General features: G+C 52.4%; 1 protein-coding gene and 1 pseudogene across 1 annotated transcript; one reads left to right on the forward strand and one right to left on the reverse strand.

Moving 5' to 3' along the window:
- Positions 1-1,930: 1,930 nt before the first annotated feature.
- SLC48A1 (solute carrier family 48 member 1) lies at positions 1,931-11,068 on the reverse strand. Its single transcript, XM_049783955.1, has 3 exons — positions 10,909-11,068; positions 3,482-3,649; positions 1,931-2,843 (listed from the first exon to the last, which is right to left on the reverse strand). The coding sequence occupies exons 1-3, from the start codon at positions 11,042-11,044 to the stop codon at positions 2,707-2,709; spliced, it is 441 nt and encodes a 146-aa protein (XP_049639912.1). The 5' UTR covers positions 11,045-11,068; the 3' UTR covers positions 1,931-2,706.
- On the forward strand, positions 11,043-12,148 carry LOC126022211 (dihydrofolate reductase-like; annotated as a pseudogene).
- Positions 12,149-22,522: the final 10,374 nt, after the last annotated feature.

Genomic DNA, 22,522 nt, shown 5'->3' on the forward strand with positions numbered 1-22,522 from the left:
GCTCTGGAAGCTTCGTGCACCACTGGACAGGGAGATGCCGCTCCCTCTGTGGCCCTGCCCTTCCTAGCTGCTGCCCTGCTGTGCCCATCTCAGGGCCCTGATGGGGACAGGGACGGGGGCAGAGGGCAGGCAGGTGCTCCTGCGATCGTCGTGGGCTTCCTGACCCAATGGTGCCAAACGTCCCTCTCCTCTGAAGCATAGCGCCACCTCACTCCCGAGAGCCCTCCGTGAGCTTCTCTCATCCGGGCTCTCTCTGACTCCTGCCCCGTGAAGGACTCGCCTGGCTGAGGGAGAAGAGGGTGAATGGGTGGATGCGTGCGAGCTGTGTGTGGGATGGGGGAGCTGTCCTGGCAAAGTCTGCAAGGCTTCTGGGTTCCAGGCCTGGAGCCAAGAAGGAAAGTATTTGTGTGCGTGAACGTGTGCCTGTGTGTGCGTGCGTGTGCGCGCGCGCGTGTGTGTGTGTGTGTGTGTGTGTGTGTGTGTGTGTGTGTGTGTGTGTTTTCCCCAGCACCCGGCATATCCTGTAATATGTATGCATGTTTTTGTAAAAAAAAAAAAAAAAGGAAAATGGGGGGAAAATATAAACAATAAATGTTTTATTTGCCTTAAGTGTACATGTGAAAAGGCCTCCTGGGGAAAAAGAGGTTGTGAGACGCTCACAACATGTGGAAGGTAGAGTGATGGAGACTGGCAGGCTGGGGCTCCCTTTCCCTGCTCCCTGCCTTTCCACAAGATCTTGCGGGGAATTCCCCTTACCTGCCCACCTCAAGGGCACAAATAGTTAAGTAGTGGCAGCTTTGGCTAGGGCCCCTGGAATGGTGGGGTGGTACCAGCGAAGGGTGGGATACCAGTGCTGAGGGGGTGAGTCTCCTACTGGGGTTCAGGTCCCAGCTGGGAGCCTGCGTTAGTCGCATCATCTTTGTCCTTTGTGTAGCAGTACAAGCCTCCAGAAATAGACAAGTTTATGGTCCTTCCTGTTCTAACACGGTGACTGCATGAACACACAAGGAGCCTCGAGAGAGAATGAGTGAGGCAGCAAGCCCCGATAAGCTCCCCCAGCATAAAGCAGGAAGAAGAACTGGCGCCTAAGAGTTCAGAGTCTAGGGCTGAAGTAATAGCACAGCAGTAGGGTGTTTGCCTTGCTCGCAGTCCAACCGGCTTCAATCTCTAACATCCCATATGTTCCCCAAGCCTGCTAAGAGCGATTTTTGAGTGGAGTGCCACCCCATGTAGCCCCCAAGTCCCCCCCAAAAGAGAGTTCAGAGTTGGGCTGGAGCAGTAGTAAAGTGGGGAGGGTGCTTGTTTTGCATGTGGACTTCTTGGGTTCAATTCCTGGCGTCCCATATGTTCCCCCAAGCACCGCAAGGAGTCATTCCTTAGTGCAGAGCCAGGAGCAACCTATGAGCGTAACCAAGTGTGGCCCCAAAGAGTTCGGAGTCTGATGTGCGCTAAGGCAGCCAGCAGGAGGAGCCCCTGGCCCCGCAGCCCAGAGGAGAAGAGAGGGAAGCGGGTGGAAGTCCACCCTGGCCTCTCAGGGACAGGCACAGAGTTCACAGGGCCCTTGGGACTGTACCACAGGCATCCTCCTGGCTGGGGGGAGAGGACCCTGCTGAGTTGGGGGGTCACCTCTGCCAAGGTGCGGAGAGGGTCTCCAGCAGAGACCTCCTAGGGCAGTAAGACAGAACCAACGAGACACCAGGTGTCTGGTAGAAATCTCTATTTCCTGCTCAAAGTGAGAATGACACAAATAAGGCAAGAGCTGAGGGGTTGGTTGGACACGTGGTGGGAACGGGGCTGACTGCACAAAGGTGGCCCAACAGAAACCCTGTCACCGCTGTCCAATCACCCCAGACAGAGGAGTCCTTGGCCAGTGTGGGGGCCAAGGGAGTTTTTTTTTTTTTTAAAGATAAAAGCTTCAGGTGATCCAAGTTGGGGAAGGTGGGGTTGTGGCAGGATTCTCATGGCCAGGCTGACTGGGGTGCCATAGGGGCAGAGGGAGGCAGTGGGGTGGAAACTAAACTCCATGGTGGGCTGCCTAAAGAAGGGCTGCCAAAGCCCTTCTGTTGGCAGGAGCACTTGCCCTCAAACCCTTACTTCATCTGCCTTCAGGGGCAGCCCTGCCCTTGAGGGGGGTGGGGACGGTGGCAAGAGCGATGACAGGTGTGGTGAAGAGAGGATGGAGCATAGCAGGGTGCAGCACAGCACAGCACGCTCCAGACCATGCCCCAGGCCTGGGGAGAGGAGCCCGGGGCTGTCTTGGAACAGAGGAGAGAAGTGACAGGCAATCCCTGGGGCCAAGAGGAAGGGTGCTGGGAGTGGGGTCGGGACCAGGATGTCTTAAGTCAGGGCAGGTCTGGCTGCCCCGGTTTCACAGGCCTAACAACCTGCCCCTAGCACACCACGGACTTCACGGAGCCCTCTGCCTTCCCGAATTCTGGCTCTGGCCCTGCTCAGAAGCTCCATCTGTGAAACTCTGGAGCCAGGTGCCAGCCCATGAAAACAGCGGGCAGGACCTCCTTTCCATGTCACCCAGATCTTTCCCCAGAGGATAGGCTGGTTTCCAGGGAAGCCACACTCCTGCTGTGCTTTTCCTGCCACTCGGTTCTGGATCCCCAGAATCCAGGGAGTGGGCCAGGCCCTACAGTTGTTTCAGAGGCCAAGTCCAGGTCTGCAGGACTCCCGGGGAGCACAGCCCTCACCCCGGGGTCAGAAGTCGCTCAGGATGCTGATGTCGGCAAAGTCCGCCCGGTAGCGATGGGCATACAGGCTGAGCAGAAAGGCCCACTTGAAGGCGATGAAGCTCCAGACGCAGGAGAGGTAGTAGCTGTTGGGGTTTATGAAGCCTGCAGGGAGAGGAGTCCAGCTGAGAATAGGGGGTCCTTGCCCTCTGTCCATACCCACTGCCCAGGGCCCCTCTTCCAAATCCTTCCATCACAGGCTGGACGGAAGATCTCTGGCCAGATTGTGCATACAACCAGGGCTCAGAGCAGGAAGCAGTGCGAAGCACTGAAGGTGGGGCCAGCCAATCCCGGGCCTCCATCATTTGCCCTGCCTGGACAACCTTTACCCAGGATTTAGCATCCACCAGCCTTCGGGATTCGGATGTAGCTGGCTACAGTCGCTAGGGGGCGCTCCCACCCAGGTTGGACCAGCCTACAGGGTTAAAAAACATAACATGCCCACCCATGCCACCTTAATCTTTTCCTGCATTTCATGCACCCCTGCAAGCCTGCTCTGATTCTCTCACTAATAAAAGCGTACCCGGTTGTGGGAATGGAAGTGTAAGCCCAGTGCTCCAAACCTACATTTTATATATATGTATATACATATTATATATATATGTGTGTATATATGTATAATCCAATACAGAATCTATATAAACTATATATAATCCAATACAGACTCTTGGTTCCACTCTGAATCCTCCCACTTGTCCCCACACTCCCACAGTGCTCAGCTCCCAGCCCAGCCCAGCTCTCACTCTGGTGTCGGGTGATGGCCAGTGCGAGGAAGGAGCAGAAGGCAGTGACGGAGACCACAGAGAAGAAGACGCCCACGAAGAAGAAGCCCCGCAGGCCCTTGAGCCAGGTCCTCCAGTAATCCTGTAGGTACATCACGTGTGTCACCAGGACCCACAGCGCCAGCACACCTGCAGGATAGACTCAGTCAGTGGGTGCTGTGTCTCGCCTCTCCTCACCCGGGACCCTCGAGTCTAGGGGCCCACAGGTCAGGCCTATCTGCATAAGACCACACTGGTCTTCCCAACTCAGCCCTGCTTGTAGCCTGTTTTTCAGGCATGAGAGCAGAAACAAGTAAGAGACTTGACCCACATCTTTTGTTTAGCCAGATGGAGGTTATCTGCAAAGATATAAAATCAGGGGCCAGAGTGAGAGTGCAACGGGTAGGGCATATTTTTTTTTGTTTTGTTTTGTTTTTTTGTTTTTGGGCCACACCCGGTAACGCTCAGGGGTTACTCCTGGCTATGCGCTCAGAAGTCGCTCCTGGCTTGGGGGACCATATGGGACGCCGGGGGATCGAACCGCGGTCCGTCTCCTAGGCTAGCGCAGGTAAGGCAGGCACCTTACCTCCAGCGCCACCGCCCGGCCCCGGGTAGGGCATATTTACCCTTGCATTTGCCTTGCATGCAACAGACTTAGGGTTCAATCCCTGGAACCCCTTAGGGTCCCCTGAGCCCACTAGGTGTGATCCAGAGCTAAGAGTTAGCCTTGAACACTGCTGGGTGTGGTCCAAAAACCAAAGATTTATATGGTATATTATTAACATGTAATTATTATATGTGATATGTCATTATATGTTATCAAGATTATAGCATATCCAACATGATATATATCTCCATACCATTCTTCTTCCTAATATTTTTGGTTTGGGAACACATTTTTTATTTTTATACTACTTCAAAAGGTTCTAAAATGTACTGTTTTCATTTCTGATACCTTAAGACAGATACAATCCACATCAATAAGATTCCTGTGGGATTCCCTGACTTTGGGGTGGAGGGTGTTAAAAGAAGTTGGGAACTCAGAACGTTTGAGAAGGCAGAGGCCAGATTGTTTTCTGGAACTTCCCACTGGCTGCCCTGCCAACCTGAGGTGGGAGGCCATCCTCTCAGTCTGTTCTCGCCCACCTTTCAGTCCACGGTCTCCTCAGCTAGGCCGTGGCTGCACTCTTGGGCAGTGGGGCTCTCCAAACCCAGGCACGGGTCTTACAGAATAAAAAAGCCACAGTTGCTTGGCACCAGTGACCAACTTCCTTCTCTTGGCCTGCTTCCAAGTTGCTCCTTCCAGTCTGCAGCAAAGAGCAAGCTGACCCCCACTCCACACACACACACACACACACACACACACACACACACACTCACACAACCACGCTTTTCTGGGACTGGCTGGGCCATCCCCACTGATGCCAGCTGCCACTCAGCTGCCACAATGGGCACTCTCTATGTGAAGTGGTGCCTGCCAGTGCAGCACAAAGAGTGGAACAAGTATCAATCCCACTGGCAAGGACCGGGAGCAGGTCCTGAGGGGTGTCCCGGAGAGGCCTCAGGGAAAGAGGCAGAACCACAGCCAGCTGAGAATCGCCAGTTGCTCCGTGGGCGTTGGGTGTGAGGAGTTGGGAGGCCTGGAGGCCGAGGGGGCTGCCCAGGCAGCATGCACAGCGGCCTTGCATGCAGGAAGCAAGGGTTGAGGAAAGCAGTTATCTGTGGCAAAGGAGAGCAAGAAGGGAAGCTGATAGGAAGCCTGGGTAGGGGCAGTGCTTGGAGTGAACTTGCGGTAAGAATTTGTGGTGTTGAGAAGTTCCTCCAATTACTGGTTCTTTTTAGTATGCCCAAGGTATTTCTTATGATGATCATTTAATTAGAACTAAAAGCAGGAGGGGAGCATCATGGGGCTCTGGCTTAGATCTGTTACAATTCTGGCATCTGGGTGAGAGGGAGAAACCAAGAGACTTGGGCCAAGCCTGGACTTTAGCAGGCTCTGGGATCTGCAGGTCCCAAACTAGAACTGCCCAGAGGCCTCTGCTGGGACCTGGGCGAGCCCAGAGTTCCACCTAAGTGGAGGCGCTTCCCCTCCCTCCCTCCCTGACTGCCCTGTCCCAGCTCTGCTCTGGCCCACCCCCCACCTTCTTTAAGGACTGGGGCCAGGAAGGTGGGCCCTTCTACCCCTAAGATAGATGAGCAGGACCATGGTCCTCAATCTCCACTGGGCAGGAAGCTGAGGCAGGCCCGTGACAGTCAGACACATCCTGTGGCCTCCGCTGACACTGACCTGGGTGGGGCCACCTTTCCCAGCAGGCCTCTCTGTCCCCTCACATGCTGTCCTTGTGTTCCTGTCCCTGCACATGATGCCCTCGTGTTCCCAGGGGGAGGGGTGTCTCTGAAAGAGAAGGCCTAATGTCTCTGGGCACATCAAGAAGGGCAGGGTAGGGCCAGAGCGATAGCACAGTGGCAGGGCGTTTGCCTTTTAAGTGGCCGACCTTGAACGAACCTGGGTTCGGTTCCCAGCATCCTACATTGTCCCCAAGCCTGCCAGGAGTGATTTCTGAGTGCAGAGCCAGAAGTAACCCCTGGTGTGCCTTCCTACCTCCCCCAAAAAAATGGATCTCGGTGTGGGCAGCACCACATGTTGACTTCAGGAGGCCGATGAGAACTGAGACCCTGGGCTACTCAGAGACTCTGGAGGGCAGCTTCAGAGGAAAATAAGGTCAGAGCAGTTCCTTTGTGAGTCAGCAATTTCTGGGTGAGAACTTGCTGAAGGGGGGGTGGCAGGGGGAGGGGGTCCGCTAAGAGGCATCTCCAGCCCTGGGACCCTGCTGTGCAGAGCTTTCCAACCTTCCAGACTCCTCCACCTCGCTAAACAGGAGCAGGGGGCTGGGCCATTCAGGGAGGTGGGTCTGGGGTCCCAGTTCTTCAAGTGAACAAGCAGGCACAACTTTACCCACCTCTTGTTTCCTTGCACACAGGGTGAAGTCACCCCCTGATAAGCACCAGTCAAGTCTGGAAACAGGCCCATTCCCCCACCCTAGCACTCATCACTGTCCTCGCCAGAGAGACCTTCCCCAGCCAACGTCACCCGAGGTGACCGGGCAGCAGCAGTGGGTGGCTGACCCAGCCCGCACCTTCCCTGGGGCACGCTGGTCTCCAGGAAGCCTGGCCCGGAAAACTGGACACCGATGGTGCATTCCACATTCCCTGCCTCCTCCAAGCGGGATTACCCAGAGGCTGAGATGGAGATGGGGATGGGGTTCCACAAGAGAACAGCAAGGCCAGCAGCCCCTCCTGCCATGTGACTCAAAAGGGATAGCCCAGCCATTTAGATTTTTTCTTCTTTTCTTTTGGGGGGGGCGGGGAGGGAGAGGGCACACCCAGGCAGTGCTCAAGTGTTGGTTACTCTTGGCTCAGTACTCAGGAATCATTCCTGAGTGAGGCAGGGCTTAGGGGCCATATGGAATGCTGGGGATCGAACCCAGGTCAGTCCCAAACAAGGCAAACACCCTACTTACTGTAGTATAGCTCTGCCCTGACATTTTGACTCTTGGCGACACTTTTTTTGGTTTGTTTTTGTGCCACACCCTCGAGGTGCTCAGGGGTTAATCCTGGCTCTGCGCTCAGAAATCGCTCCTGGTAGGCCCGGGGAACCAGATGGGATGCTGGGGATCGAACCTGGGTCTGTCCCGGGTCATCAGCATGCAAGGCAAATGCCTTGCCACTATGCTATCGCTCTGGCCCCTTGAGGGCACTTTTTTTTTTTTTTTGGTAGTTTTTGGGTCACACCCGGCAGTGCTCAGGGGTTACTCCTGGCTTCATGCTCAGAAATTGCTCCTGGCAGGCACGGGGGACCATATGGGACGCTGGGATTCGAACCGATGACCTCCTGCATGAAAGGCAAACGCCTTTCCTCCATGCTATCTCTCCAGCCCCTTGAGGGCACTTTTATATCCTTTTCATCTTTCAATGGTCTACCAGTGTTTCCCAATTAGGGGCAAGATGAACCTGTGTGGGCCCTCAGGTTATTCCAAGGGGGTCACAGGTAAAATATTGCATCAATGGGGGAAAAAATGGCATGAGACTGAGGGGCCAGCTGGCAGGACAGGGATGCCACAGGAAGAAAATATGGTCTGGAAAAGGCTGAGAAAGCCTGTGCTGGCAGGTTCACAGCAGAGCTGTTTCCTCACAAAACTGTGGTGTCTTCGAGGGTCTGGCCTCCAGGCTGCTGCTTCCACACATCCCCGGGACAGGAGCAGAAGCCCCCACCCCACGCCAAGAGCTCTCCTTCCCAGAATTTTGGGCTGAGAGTCGCAAACGGCACAGATGGGACAGTCCTCCGTGACTCAGCAGTTTCTGGGCTGGAAAATGCTGAGTCAGGAGCAGGGTTCTCCCCGTGAATTTGCTGATGCTTCAGGCCACCCACTCCATTCAGAGAGGAAGGAGGCAGCTCAATACCCTCTCAGAGCCCCCACATGACCTTGGCCTGGCAACCCCCAAGTTCCCCCCAACTCCCTCAGGCAGCTATGGTTCTTCCACAGCCACCTCCCCACGGTCCAGGTCAGACTCAGGGAGTGCCACCACCCAACTCCCACAGGAAGCTTGTGACTCAAGTCCCTCTTCCCTCCAGGCAGCTCCATAGCCAACCTACCTGCCTGGGGGACAGGGCAGCATCTGGGGCAGAGGGAATCCCCCAGGGCTTCTCATGCAGACATTCCCTTAGCAGCTCCCAGAGGTCAGCACAAGCAACTTTTCACAACAGGGGGAAGGGGGCTCCGAGAGCATTTCTTTCGGTGACATATCCCCCCCTTCTTACAGGGAGAAAAATGACATCCCCAAGCACGTATATATGCCAAAAGTCATAGTCGGAGACCTACAAAACCTACAACCAACCTACAAGACCTACAAAACTGAGACAGAGCCATTCTGGGGCCAGAGCAAGGGCTCAGCTGCTTGGGCACTTGCTTTGCATGCAGCTGACCTGGTTTCAATGCCCGGTACCCCATAGGGTCCCCCAAGCACTCCAGGAGCGGATTACAGGCCCTCCCCACCCTGGTGGGTGGTTCTGGATAATAAAGAAAGAGTGCTGGCTTTTGGGGGCAGAAGTGGTCAGAGACAAAAGAAGACATGGGATAGGCAACACAGGGGGAGCTCAGCAAAGAAAGCAGATGGCAGAGAGAATCATGGTAGACAGAAAAGCCGTGAAAAATAAAGCAGCTGACTCCAATGAATTTCTTCACTGACTGCTTGTGAATTGCTTCTCCGTCCCCTGCATTATCAGACCTGTCCGTCCGCCTGAGGGATTAGAAACATGGTGCCTGGGGTGGCTGCACCCAACAGGTGAACTTTATATTTTTATTTTATTTATTGTTTTGTTTTTTTGGGTCACACCCGGCAGCGCTCAGGGGTTACTCCTGGCTCCACACTCAGAAATCGCTCCTGGCAGGCTCAGGGGACCATATGGGATTCCGGGATTCGAACCAATGACATTCGGCATGAAAGGCAAACGCCTTGCCTCCATGCTATCTCTCTGGCCCCTGAACTTTATATTTTATATTTTAATCTACAATCCCTGAGTGCAGAACCAGGAGAACGCCCCGAGCACTAGGAAGTGTGGCCCCCCAGCAAGCAAAAAGACAGCCATCCTGCCTCAGGTATGGTCCGCCCTCCTCCCAGCCCAACTTCTCTCACAGGGCTTAAATCCAGGCAAGCACAGGGCTTGCCTGTGGCAAGCCCTCTTTCAAAGCACCTTCCCTAGGGGAAGCTGAAAGGGTGACAGGACATGGGAGCACCAGCAGGAGCAAGCCTTGGGGATGCGGAGAGGAACGAGGGTTTGAGGCTCACTGAGCAGGTGGACAGGCCGCGCCCAGGCTAAGCAAGAGCCGCAGGAACAGGGACGGGAGTAGCCTGGCCTTGCCTGGTGATTCCAGTACCTCAGGGCATGGCTGAAGATGGCAATTCGATCGCCGCCTCTTGGTATCCACCTCTGGCCCTTCTCTAGCCAGGGACGGACCCAGAGAGTGTGGGGCAACGGAGAAACTCTGTGCTTTGCAGTTAATCCGTTGGGACTCTTTGGGCAGAGGATTTTAGTGATGAGTTAGTTAGATAATCAACTGTACAAGTATCTTTAGGGGCCTTGTTTTGCTACACATTACTTCATAGAGCCGTGTAGCCCCGGGCAAGCTATTTAAGCCTGGGTTAAAGTCGGATCTGTAAAATAGGTACAAGTAAGAGTACTTCACGGGCTTCGTATAAGGATGAAATGAGTTTTGGAAGCAGTACCTGATGGGAACAAAAAGCCATTGGAGTGCAGAGAGATAGTAGAGCGGGCAGCTAGTACAGACGGTACAAGGCACTTGACCATGTTGTAGCTGGCCCGAATGGATCCTCCGCACTGCAAATCGTCCTCCTCACACTGCCAGGACTGATCCCTGGACACAGAGCACTGCCCCAAACCAGAAGGAACAGAAAAGCAGAGGCCAGGAGAGAACAGAGTAGTCAGGGCACAGGCCTAGTAAATGTCGGACCCAGCTTCAAGTCCTGCCACCACAGGGCCCCTCAAGCACTCACTCCCGGGTGGCCTGGGTCTCCTTGGCACGGTGGGGCGAAGCGTCACTACCTCCTCGGACACTTGCCTTGGTTGGCCTAGAACTGCAAGTGTGCCCCCCATACACACTTCCTGGACAACTCTGAGGAGGTCCCCGACCCCGAAAGTCAGCAGACAGCCTATGCTTTGTCTTCACAGTAATTCTGCAACGCAGCGTTCGAGGTGGTGCCCCAGGGTGTTCCGCAATATCAGCCATCTGTTGTGCCCAGGCCTCCACCAGCAGGTACTAGGTAGGGCCTTCCCCCTGCACCCCGTTCCCTCCCACAGGCAGTCGGCAGGAGTTAGCAGCAAGCCTGGGGAGCCCCAGCAGAGGGGGGCAGTGGACAGGCCTCCGCCGGTTTCCGTGGGATTCCCGGGGCCGCCTCTGGCTCTGCTGGAGGCAGGTGGATCCGTGTTGGCAGGTGGCACCAGGACCCCCATCTCTCCTCCTCCTCCTCCTCCACGCACAATTGCTCTCTGGGTCCTCCCTCCAGCCCCGGCCTCTGGGGACCCCCTAGGACAAGCGCCGGAGGAGAGGAGAAGAGAGGAGGGGAGGGGAGGGGAGGGAAGGGGGCCGGGCGCCTGGCGGGAGAGAGGGTGCGCCCCGGGCGCCATCCGGGGTCCCCTGGGCGCAGGGAGGAGCCACCCCGAGGGGCAGGAAGGTACGCGGGCGCTCCGGGGGTCTCCCGACTTGGGGGACTGCGGGCTCTCGGGGGGCTCCGAGGCTGGGATGGAGACGGAGAGGGTGCCCGGGAGCCCGCGCGATGTGGGGGCACCTCCCCGGCCCGGCGCTCCCGGAGCCTCCCCGCGCTCCCCGTACCTGCGAGGCCCCCCAGGGCGGCGGTGGCCGGCTGCCCGTACACCCCGGTCCAGACGCAGAAGGCGGAGAGGCCGGCCAGGGCGCCCAGGCCCGCGTAGGCCGCGCGGAGGCCCAGCTGCCGGCGCGACGGGGCCATGGCGCGGACGGGCGGGCGGGCGGGCGGGCGGACGGACGGACGGACGGGCAGGTGCGCGCGCGCGGAGCCCGATCGGAGCCCCGGCCCCGGCCCCGGTCCCGGCCCCGGCCCGAATCGGGGAGCCGCCGCCCCGCGCCCCGCCCCGGCCCGCCCCCCGCCGCACGCCCGCCAGCGCCCTCGGCGGCCGGAGGCCGAACCCCGACCGTGGACCCGCCGTGTCGGAGCCCCGCTGTGTGTGTGCGTGTGTGTGCGCGTGTGTGTGTGTGTGTGTGCGTGTGTGTGCGCGTGTGTGTGCGAGTGTGTGTGAGTGTGTGTGTGGGCGGGGGGACTGAGGACAAGGGGGAAGGGATGTCACGTCACGCAGGACACACATGCACACCTGGCACACCAAGGTATCGGGACTCCCAGCGCCAGGGGAGCTGGCTCGAGGGCCACTTCGTGAACCGGGTGTTTGAACCAAGTCACAAAGAACGAGACATACTCCCGAGCCGGACGTTCTGCAGGTTGGTCGCTTCGGGCATGGTTCCTGCGCGCCCCTGTGTCGTCGCGAGTCCCAGAACACGGCGGCCTCGGCAGGAGCGGGAGCTGTCCGGGCCCCCACTCAGAAACGAATCGATGCGTTTCCGAAACACGACCACCACCTCTTCAGCAGAAGGGAGCCAACCAGAGTTGGTGATCCTGGGTAGGAAGCCGTGGTTCTCCAGTCCTGAGAAGAAGCGACCTTTGAAGGACAGAATCAACTGAGTTCTCAGTAGAGAGCTCAAAGAACCTCCATCGGGAGCCCATTTTCTTGCCAAAAGCCTTGATGAAGCCTTAAATTAAAACTTATCGAGCAACCAGAATCAACAAATAAAGTAGACATGGTCTGAGAGTGGGGGGCAGGAAGTTAGGAACAATCCAGGTCATTTGAGACTATTTGTGACAAGAATCATGCAGGAATTTGAAAGTGACACATTTTTTCCAGAAATTATTTGGACAAATACAAACTTCTCCCTGAATACCCGGGGGTTCCTTCTGATGTCCAGGAAGAGAAAGGCAGTAAGTACAAATTTGAAGTATATGAAAGGAAAACTCAATAATGAGATGTTTCCTGAATTATTTAACATTGCCATCCTCTAAAAATTATATTCTGATATAAAAATATTTGCTCACTTAAAAAAAAGAAATAAAGGGCTGGCATAATAGCATGGAGGTAGGGTGTCTGCCTTGCATGCAGAAGGACGGTGGTTCGAATCCCATATGGCATCCTGTAGGGTCCCCCCACCTTGAGCCTAACTGCCAGGAGCTATTTCTGAGCATAGTAACCCCTGAGCGCTGCTGGGTGTGACCCAAAAACCAAAACCAAAACAAAACAAAACAAGAAATAAAACACATATCCATGATCTCCCAGTTCTGTGGCTCAGAGGCTGAACGTGGGTCTCTGGGCTCCACCAAGGCCAGAGAGCAGAGCTGCTTTCTTCAAGCTCAAGAGGAAAGTCTGTTTCTTGTTTTTCCCAACTTAAAGGCCACCCAGGAACCTTGATTGACGGTGAACCCCTTCCCTCATCCTCACACCTAGGACCAGGTCTCTGATCTCCACCTCCATGGCACATCTTCCCTAGCATGCTTCTGCTGGATTTAGCATGATCTGTAGAAATCATTTCTAATGACTGATCAGCCCTATATTATTTCTCCTGCTCAAGGCTCTTCCTTCACTTAAGAGCCGCCGTAAACTCTGCTTTGTAGTCTGAAGTAACATTAGCAAGTTCTGGGGTTTGGGACACAAATTCAGAGACCAGGAGGACTTTTTTCTTTTCTTTCTTTCTTTTTTTTTTTTTTGGTGGGGGCCAGCTGGCAGTACTCAATGGTTTACTTCTGGCTCTATGCTCAGAAGTCACTCCTGGCAGACTCAGGGGACCAATTGGGATGCTGGGGATCTAACCCAGGTCTGTCCTGGGTGGTCCACGTGCAAGGCTAACAGCCTACTGCTGTGCTATCACCCTGGCCCCCCATAGGACATTATTCCCATAGTATCTGTCTGGAAAGTAATTGCCATGGCTGGGACTGTATGACTTTTGTTCATACTGACTTGCAGACAAGTCTCTGGCACATAAAATCTTAGCAAATGTGCCGTGAATAGATGAATGCAAGGAAATGAAGGAGGTGAGAAAGAAGGAGGTATCAGTTCCAACTATCATTGTCATAGCTGTCCCTAATCGGCATTGCTCAACTATTTGTGGCAAGCTTCCTACCATGGACTGGTCCTCCTGGCCCACTCTATTGTCTCTGGGCACTAAAAAAAGAAAGAAAGAAGGAAGGAAGTAAGAATTAAGTAACAGTGAAGGAGAGGGCATACAAAGGAATCCAGGCAGGGCACAATTAATTGCCCAATGAACAGTGTAAAGTGTTTATAATAGGGCTTCTTCAACTTGCTCGCTCCTTTTTGCCTGAGAAACTTTTACACAATCCTGGCTATAGAGGCATAAAAATAGCTAAACATATAAAATACTTAATTATAATAAAGCATAGAAAATTGATGTAAAACAAAGCTTTATAATTTTCTAAGATCTCTGCATTTATAAGTTAGGATGAAGGGACTGGAGAGGTACTTCAGCAGATAAAGTGTTAGATATGCATGCAACTGGCTTGTTTTGATCTCCAGCAGCTAAGCCCTACCAAGAATCAACCTGAGCTTAAGAATAAGCCCTGAGTATTGCTGGATGTGGCCAAAAAATTAAATTACACAAATATAAAAGGGCTTAGTCCACACTCTGTATTCTTGGATTATTCTTGGCAGGACTCTGTGGAATCATATGAGGTACAGAAGATTGAACCTGGATCGACCATATTGCAAGGCCCTTAACCCACTGTATTATCGCTACAGCCTTGGGAATTTCTCTTTCTTTCTTTCTTTCTTTCTTTCTTTCTTTCTTTCTTTCTTTCTTTCTTTCTTTCTTTCTTTCTTTCTTTCTTTCTTTCTTTCTTTCTTTCTTTCTTTCTTTCTTTCTTTCTTCTTTCCTTCTTTCTTTCTTCCTTCCTTCCTTCCTTCCTTCCTTCCTTCCTTTCTTCTTTCTTTCTTTCTTTCTTTCTTTCTTTCTTTCTTTCTTTCTTTCTTTCTTTCTTTCTTTCTTTCTTTCTTTCTTTCTTTCTTTCTTTCTTTCTTTTTTGTTTTGTTTGTTTTTGGGTCACACCGGCAGTGCTCAGGGGTTACTCCTGGCTCTATGCTCAGAAATCACTCCTGGCAGGCTCGGGAGACCATATGGAATGCCGGGATTGGAATCACTGACCTTCTGCATGCAAGGCAAACGCCTTACCTCCATGCTATCTCTCCAGCCCTGGGAATTTCATTAAAAGAAAAAAAAAAAGAAAAAAGAAAAAAGATCTTTGGCCTTGCCACGCAGAAAGCAGGGAGATAGTACAGGGGTTTGGAGAAGTGCCTTCCCTGTACTAATCTGGGTTTGACCCTCAGTAACACATGGCCTCCCTATCACGAGTACTACAACCAAGGAGCCAAGTGGCTCCTTGCCCTCCTCTGGATCAAAAAATGTAAGTAAGCAGAGGCCAGAAGGATAGTACGGTGAATAGGGCTTTTGCCTTGTACGCTACTGACCAGGGTTTGAGCCCTAGCATCTCATATGGTCTCTGAGCCTGCCGGGAGTAATTTCTTTTTGTTTGTTTTTTATTTTGTTTTTTGGCCACACCCGGCAGTGCTCAGGGGTTACTCCTGGCTATCTGCTCAGAAATAGCTCCTGGCAGGCACAGGGGGACCATATGGGACACCAGGATTCGAACCAACCACCTTTGGTTCTGGATCTGCTGTTTGCAAGGCAAATGCCGCTGTGATATCTCTCTGCCTCGCCAGGAGTAATTTCTGAGTGCAGAGCCAGGAATAATCCCTGAGCACTGTCATGTGTGGCCAAAAACAGGAAACAAACAAAAAGGTAAGTAAATAAATACATAACTAAAATGCTCCCAGACCCTACTCTTGGTCTATAAAAGTAGGATTTAGATAGACTATTTTAAAATTAATGGCATTTTGTTCTATCCTTCCCTTTGCTGCTATTGTTTCTGCAATGATCACACACTCCCTGGCACACACTGATTGAATCAGAAGGACAATTGCAAGCTCTGTTGTAGCAGGGGAGGAGGGAATCCCAAACAATAGAGCTGTTGGAGCAAATTTGGGCATGTGGTAAGAATCAAATCATGCCTTTATGCTTGCAAGACAGGTGTTCTATGGATGAGCTATAGTCAAACCTCAGCACAGTGTGTGTGTGTGTGTGTGTGTGTGTGTGTGTGTGTGTGTGTGTGTGTGTGTGTGTGTGTGTGTGTGTGTGAACATTATGAGGTGCTGAGGTTTGAACCCCAGTTTGGCTAAGTGCCTGTTGTGCTATTGTTTCAGCCACCAGTGTATTGTTTTAAGAAATGATTTTGACATGCTGTGCTGAGTGCTTACTCTTCTTTGGGGAGTTACTGCTGGGGAAAGTCGGTGTAGGATGTTCAGTAAGGCGCAAGTCCTAAGAACTAAGTATGCCGCCAAAGGGATAGCTTGTGACTGGCTGGGATAATCTTCCGACAGGGCAAAAAGCATGCAGGTCAGCCCAGAAGAAACAATGTGGATGGTTTGGGAAACTACATAAATTTGGTCTGTATGTGTGAGTTTTGAGTACAACTTGAAGGTACTTGCCATGTAGACTGTCAACATTGTTTATTCACTCCCCAGCACCGAATATTTGGCTTGGTTTGACACCTGCATATTTAGCACCTTATATTTGTTTGTGTGGTATGGCTCCCCAAGCACTTCCAGGAGTGGCCCCTGAGCACCTAACCAGGAATAAATGCTGGAGTAAGCACTAAGTTTTGGGGACATGGCCCAAATACCAAAAAATAGGTGGAAATATTCTGAACACAGATGACCTTGTGGACACAAAGTAGGCTCTTTCTTCTCTTTCTGTGGCTCTGGTGCAGGAAAAAAAGATCTTCACTTTAGAAACATAACTATGTGAGGCGGGGAGTGCACAGAAACAACAGTTGAAGGGCCCGTAGAGTCTGCTCTGCTTACAGGAGGCCTGGGTTCAATACCCAGCACTGCCTGGGTCCTCAGCACTTCCAGAAGCAATTCCCAAATTCTAATCTGGGGCACTATCAGATGTGGCCCCCAAACAAACAAACAAACAAAAATGCAGTAGTAGGTAGTAGGAATCTGAAGTTCCATGAAAAGACAAGATGGTTCAGGCAAGTCCTTCACTTCCCCGTGCTTCCTGTGACCTGTGTGTAAAATGCTGATAACAATAATCCCTGTTTCGAAGTGTGGTGAGGAGGGATTGGTGCTTATCAGTTGCTTAGGAAATGTCAGCAAGTAGTGGCAGAACAGCAGTCAAGGCTCAAGATGATGATGAGGGCTCTGAGGGGGGACTCGGGCCGGCAGATGCAATGAGAATGCCCAAGCGGGAATTGCTTCAAGATATTAGATCTGAACTTTAAAGGCCAGGCAGAAATTAATTTACAGGGTAGACAGAAAGGAGGAGAGCACAAATATTATGAGTGGACCTATTAGGAGTGGGAGACACTGCTTAGTGATGCTGTGATTGTGACGAAGAATACAGTGACTTGGGCACAGGTTAAGCTAAAGGCAAATTGCAACTTACTTATGGTAGCAATGAAGGGCTAGCTGAAGAATTTACACTCCGCCAGGGAGGCCAAGACCTTGAGCAAACTTCCCCAACTCAGCAGAACTTTCAGCCAAGAAGCAAATCTCCTCCTTTGGGGCTCTCCAAAATGACAGTTATTCACGTGCGGCTCTTGAGCTTTTGGTGACCAAGAAACAGAATGTTGGGGCGAGAGAGATAGCATGGAGGTAAAGTGTTTGCCTTGCATGCAGAAGGACGGTGGTTCAAATCCTGGTGATTTCTGAGCATAGAGCCAGGAGTAACCCCTGAGCTGCTGGGTGTGACCCCCCCCCCAAAAAAAAGAAACAGACTGTTCATCAGTTTTTATTTTTGTTATATTTATTTATTTATTCTGGTTTTTGGGCCACACCTGGCTCTGCACTCAGAAATCGATCCTGGCAGGCTCTGGGAACCATATCAGATGCCGGGAATCAAACCCGGGCTTATTTCAGGTCAAATGAGTGCAAGACAAACACCCTACCACTGAGCTATTGCTCCAGCCCCTCATCTGTTTTTAATTTTGATGCACTGAGTCCCACTTGGTAAGTTGCTACTGTGTATTCAGTTGGGACACACACACACACACACACACACACACACACACACCATCACTCTGTCTCTGTAATGAAAAGTGATAAAATCCAGTCAGCTTCTGACAACAATTAAAAACTATTGAGATACGGTAGCTAAATCACTCAACATCATAATTGAATGAACTTTGATCGCTGTTGTCAAAATTGTCATTCTTTTTTTTTTTTAATGTTTTGATTTTTTTTTTTTTTTTTTGGTTTTTGGGCCACACCCGGCAGTGCTCAAGAGTTACTCCTGGCTGGCTGCTCAGAAATAGCTCTTGGCAGGCACGGGGGACCATATGGGACACCGGGATTCGAACCAACCACTTTAGGTCCTAGATCGGCTGCTTGCAAGGTAAACACCGCTGTGCTATCTCTCCAGGCCCAAAATTGTCATTCTTGAACAAGTCTGTATGTTGTGAAAAGGATGGACAACGATTGGATTTGATAGGATGGATGGTGATAGGTGAGTTGATTTGATAGGAGAAGAATATCATAGAGAAGAAAGTATTCATGAGGCTACTTCAGAAGTAAAGGGTAGGAAAATTAAGATCTCACCTGGGGGGCTGGAGAGATAGCATGGAGGTAAGGCATTTACCTTTCATGCAGAAGGTCATCGGTTCGAATCCCGGCGTCCCATATGGTCCCCCGTGCATGCCAGGAGCAATTTCTGAGCACGGAGCCAGGAAAAACCCCTGAGCATTGCCGGGTGTGACCCAAAAACCACAAGAAAAAAAAAAAAAAAAAAAAAGATCTCACCTGGGTGGGGTGGAGAGATGGCGTAGCAGTGGATCTTGCATGTGGCCGACCCAGGAGAAATCCGGTTTGACTCCCAGCATCCCATGTGGTCCCCCATCCTGTCAGGGGCAATTTCTGAGTGCAGAACCAGGAGTAACCCCTGAACACTGCTGGGTGTGGCCTCAAAACCAATCAATTGATCAAGCAATAAATAAAAGTTTAGGGCCATAGAGATAGAATAGGGTGTTTGCCTTGCATGCGGCCGACTCAGGAGGGGCCCAGTTCAATTCCCAGCACTCATATGGTCCCCCAGCCTACCAGGAGTAACCTCAGAGCACCACTGAGTGTGATCCAACAACCAATCAATCAATCAATAAAGTTAAAAAATTAAATAAATAAATAAATAAATAAATAAATAAATAAAAGTTAAAAAAATAGGAGGGTGATCTGTCAGGGTTTCCTCCTCCCTGCTCCTGAATCCCCACACAAAGGGACCTCCAATGTCCCTTGAGACAGGTCCTTGTTTCTGGAGGTTCAGAGCTAGGCTACATCCCCGAATCCTCTCTTTTCTTTACTTGCTGCTACTCGCCCCTGCCACAGCCTTCGAGAGCTCCTTCTTCTGCTCCTTCTTTCCCCACAATCCCTTCTCCACCCAGCAGCTGGCGTGATCTTTTGAAAATCACAAACAGAATGTGGCCCTCCCTGTTTAAATCCCTTTAATAGCTTCCCACAGTTCCGGGTAAACTGAGTAGGGTCTTGTCAGCTCCAATCAGTTTCGCCCACATGCACTGGCTTTCTTTTTCTTTCCAGAAAGTGCCCATCTTGTTCCTGACTGGGTGGTCTTTGTGTCTGGAGACTCTGAGTGTCCCTGAGATTGCTCTGTCGTCTTTCAAGCCTCTGCTCACGATCCTCTCCCTCCTCCTGGCCTAAAATACAATCTCCTACTGTCTTCAGTTCCTTCATGCTACTTATCACTCTGTGACCTTGCCCTGTGTTTTTGTTTACCCTTTCCTGCTCACCTCATGAGAGCAGGAACTTTGATCTTTTCGGGTGACCAGCACCCCTCGATTGCTCTCCTGGTTTTCCAACTTAGAGTCCTGTGTCTGAGCAATCCTTCACTCCCAGTTCAACCCCCCTGCTTGCTCTCACCTACGTGTCTGCCACCTAGTATCTACATGGCTGGTGCCCAGGTGTATAGTAAGTGAGTGTGTGCCGAGTAAATAGCTGGTGGACGTCCACAGAGACTTCCTCGATCCTGGCTCTAGGGGGCAGCCTTCTCCAACTTGTGCCTAGAGACTCAACTTGGTGAGACTGGGTTCAAATGTGACGTATATAAGTATTTAGGCTGTGAGCTCAACAAGATTCTCCACAGACCTTATATGGTCCCCTTACACCCCCCCGCACTTCCCATTCTTGCGGAGTTCAAGGCAGAGGAACCGACGCAGTGGTCCTCAAACTATGGCCCGCGGGCCACATATTGTATTTGTATCTGTTTTGTTTCTTCATTGCAAAATAAGATCTATGCAGTGTGCATAAGAATTCATTCATGAGTTTTGTTTTTACTATAGTCAGACCCTCCAATGGTCTGAGGGACAGTGAACTGGCCCCCTGTTTAAAAAGTTTGAGGACCCCAGAAGGCATGCAGATACAGAGATGGAGTCCCTCTCCCCTCCCCTGCACCCCCATCCATTCCTGCAGTTTGGTTCCCTGAGGTCAGGCTTCCAGGTCACAGAGCACAAAGAACTGTTCTAGAGAGAAGGAGTGGGTGGCTTATGCCGAGAGGAGCTGGCCCCATCAGGAGCATTCCAGCAGCCCAAGCAACAGGAAGAAGTCCCAAGTGGAGGGTTCTGATCCTGGTCATCACCTGGGGCCTTCCTGGCTCCCCCTGAGCTGCGACAGTCCTGGATGGGAATGGCCTCACATCTCAGGGCTGGAACAACCGCTTGTTTAGTCTGCCTTCTTCACTCTGAGCCCACATTCCCTGACCACCGACAGCTCAGAGGTGCCTGCAGAGGGCTGAGCAAGGAGAGGCAGAGAGGAAGCCACAGGTTTATGAGCTGAGGCGCTAGCTAAGTCAGCAGCAGAGGCAGGGCCCTGAGGCAGGGAGGTGGGGCCACAAGACAGGCCCACAGTGAGCTCTGCCACCGACAGTGGTGCTTGGGAAGCAGCTGGCTTGGCTCCTCGAAATCCTCCCAGGACTGCCATCACCTGAGCTGTGCATCGGTCCAGGTACCTTCTCCTGTTGTCCTTCCCTTTTAACAGTGGAGGTTTAGAGAGAGGGGAACACACACACACACACACACATACACACACACACACACACACACACACACACACACACACGCATGCATGCACAGTCTTCTGTTAACCTCTTCCTCTCTCTGAGCTCTATATTGGTGTTGCAGGTATGATAGAATATGGACCAGAGTGGAGGGAGGAGGTGAGAATAAAAGACAGAAACTCCTTGCAGAGTTAGCACAGGGATGGGTGCGCGATTTTCCTTTAGATCTGAATTTGGGGATTGGACTTGGTGATAGAGAGTCCATGCAGGTAGAGGTATCATGGTTATCCTGAACTCTCACCCCCACCCCTGCTTAAGTAAAAGGAACAAGGATAAGGCTTAGTCCAGACCAGAGGACCCAAGGAAAGTCCCCTCGAGAGATCTGAGCATCACATTTGATGGTGTTTGCCGGAGGAGGAAGGTGAGCTGAGGTGGGCTGAGGATGGCTGGGGCAGGGTGAAGACTGGACATGGGGCAAGAACCAGCAGGAAGAAAATTAGGGAAGGCCTCAAGGACAGATTGGAAAATGGACTTCGCTGTGCACTTGAGCACCTGGGCCCTTGCAGCCTGACTGTGCAGAATGAGCAAAGCCAGGTGCAGGTGGGGATGGGGAGGCCTACACTCTGGTGCTCATGTTCTCTGAAAGGAAGAAGCACTCAGAAATCAGGCTAGGGGCCGGAGAGATAGCATGGAGGTAAGGCGTTTGCCTTTCATGCAGGAGGTCATCAGTTCGAATCCCGGCGTCCCATCTGGTCCCCCGTGCCTGCCAGGAGCAATTTCTGAGCGTGGAGCCAGGAATAACCCCTGAGCGCTGCCGGGTGTGACCCAAAAACCACAAAAAAAAAAAAAAAGAAAGAAATCAGGCTAGGTCTACTTTACAAGTTGGGGCTGGGAGACCAGGGGAAGCTCTGACTCATGATAGGGCGAGAGTCACAGGTGAGAAGCTGCTACTTGATCCACCCTGGACCCATCTTCTCCAAGGTCAGAGCTGGGTTTGAGATGCGAGTTGGGGGTGGGGAGCGCCTCCCCTGCAGCTGGCTTCAACAGAGCACGACCGACCAGCACATGACAGGCGGGGCCCTGAGGTCTCTGTCCCACAGGAAGGCCTACGTGCGTTGAGCTGAGCTGAGCTGAGCTGAGGTGGGGCTTCCTCTCAGGCCCGTGCCCTGAGGGAGGTGGGGCTCCCTGCTTTCCCTCTCTAGATCTCTAGGCAGGATTCCCTCTCTAGATCCCCCTTTTCTTCATTTTCCTCTCTGGATCTCCTCTGCTGCCTGCTTTGGGTTTCTCCACATCCTCTCTGGAGGGAGGAAATGGGCAGTGGGTGCCTGACGGAAAGTCTGCAGAGTTCAGCTTCCTCTCTGGGCCCAGCACTTCCCGAGTGGACGTGGGGGCAGGGTGTGCATGTGTGTGTGGGGTTCTGTTCCATGGCTGTCCTCTCTGGCCTGTGGCCCTCATCCTTACAGTTATATATATATATATAGGCAAGCAGGCATCCAGGAGAGGGTGGGGATGGATGGGGTCATGAGAAAGAGCAGCCAGGAGCACAGGAGTAAGAGGGGGAAGTGACCCCAACTGGCCAGAAGCTCCCTTTTTAGAACCAGATCACTCAAGGTCACGTGCAGCGCCTTCTATTTGGAGCACACAACACACACACACACACACACACACACACACACCTTGAGAAACAGAAGTGGGGAGCAAGCAAACTGTTAATTTATGCACCTTCGTGCAGCACCAGCTTCCCTGCAAGCTGCCTGCTCCCACTTTAGCACAGTCCTGGATCTGCCTCTTTCTCCTCCTGGGCCCCTCCTGGTCTCCCTCATGACCACCTCTGGCTTGTGGGGGTGGTTGCTTCTCTGCCTATCACCTGTCAGAATATGCCTTCAAAAGTGATGGGATCTCTGCTCTTGCCATGCTCAGGCCCCAAGGGTCTGCAGCTTTATCTAGTATTAAAGAACCTCTTTGTGGCTGGACCTCCTCCTTCACCCAGAGAGGACAGAAGTCCCCCCACTTCCACCCTCTGCCTCCCCCCCATAGGTGGCTCCTGAATGACCGGCTCTGACCTGCTGGTCAAGGAAGGGTTGGCTTGGTGCCCGCGTGTGTTCCAGCTCCCAGTCTCTGCCCCCACCTTAGGAATGGGCAGGGGAGGGTGAGGGGAAGGAACTCAGCTGGAACCATTCCTGAAGGAGCCTGGGCAAGCGTCAGGGGACCTTAAATGTTCCAGAGCAGTAGATGCAGC

This window comes from Suncus etruscus, chromosome 11 (genome assembly GCF_024139225.1).
Source record: "Suncus etruscus isolate mSunEtr1 chromosome 11, mSunEtr1.pri.cur, whole genome shotgun sequence".
Classification (NCBI taxonomy): Eukaryota; Metazoa; Chordata; class Mammalia; order Eulipotyphla; family Soricidae; genus Suncus; species Suncus etruscus.

What these genes read in the sequence shown, in the direction of transcription:
- SLC48A1 (XM_049783955.1), bottom strand. Translation starts at nt 11,044, where the DNA reads ATGGCCCCGTCGCGCCGGCAGCTGGGCCTCCGCGCGGCCTACGCGGGC. An exon ending in CGCCCTGGGGGGCCTCGCAG is followed by an intron (nt 3,650 to 10,908) that starts GTACGGGGAGCG and finishes TCTATCCTGCAG; the next exon opens with GTGTGCTGGCGCTGTGGGTC. An exon ending in GGCCATCACCCGACACCAGA is followed by an intron (nt 2,844 to 3,481) that starts GTGAGAGCTGGG and finishes CTCTCCCTGCAG; the next exon opens with GCTTCATAAACCCCAACAGC.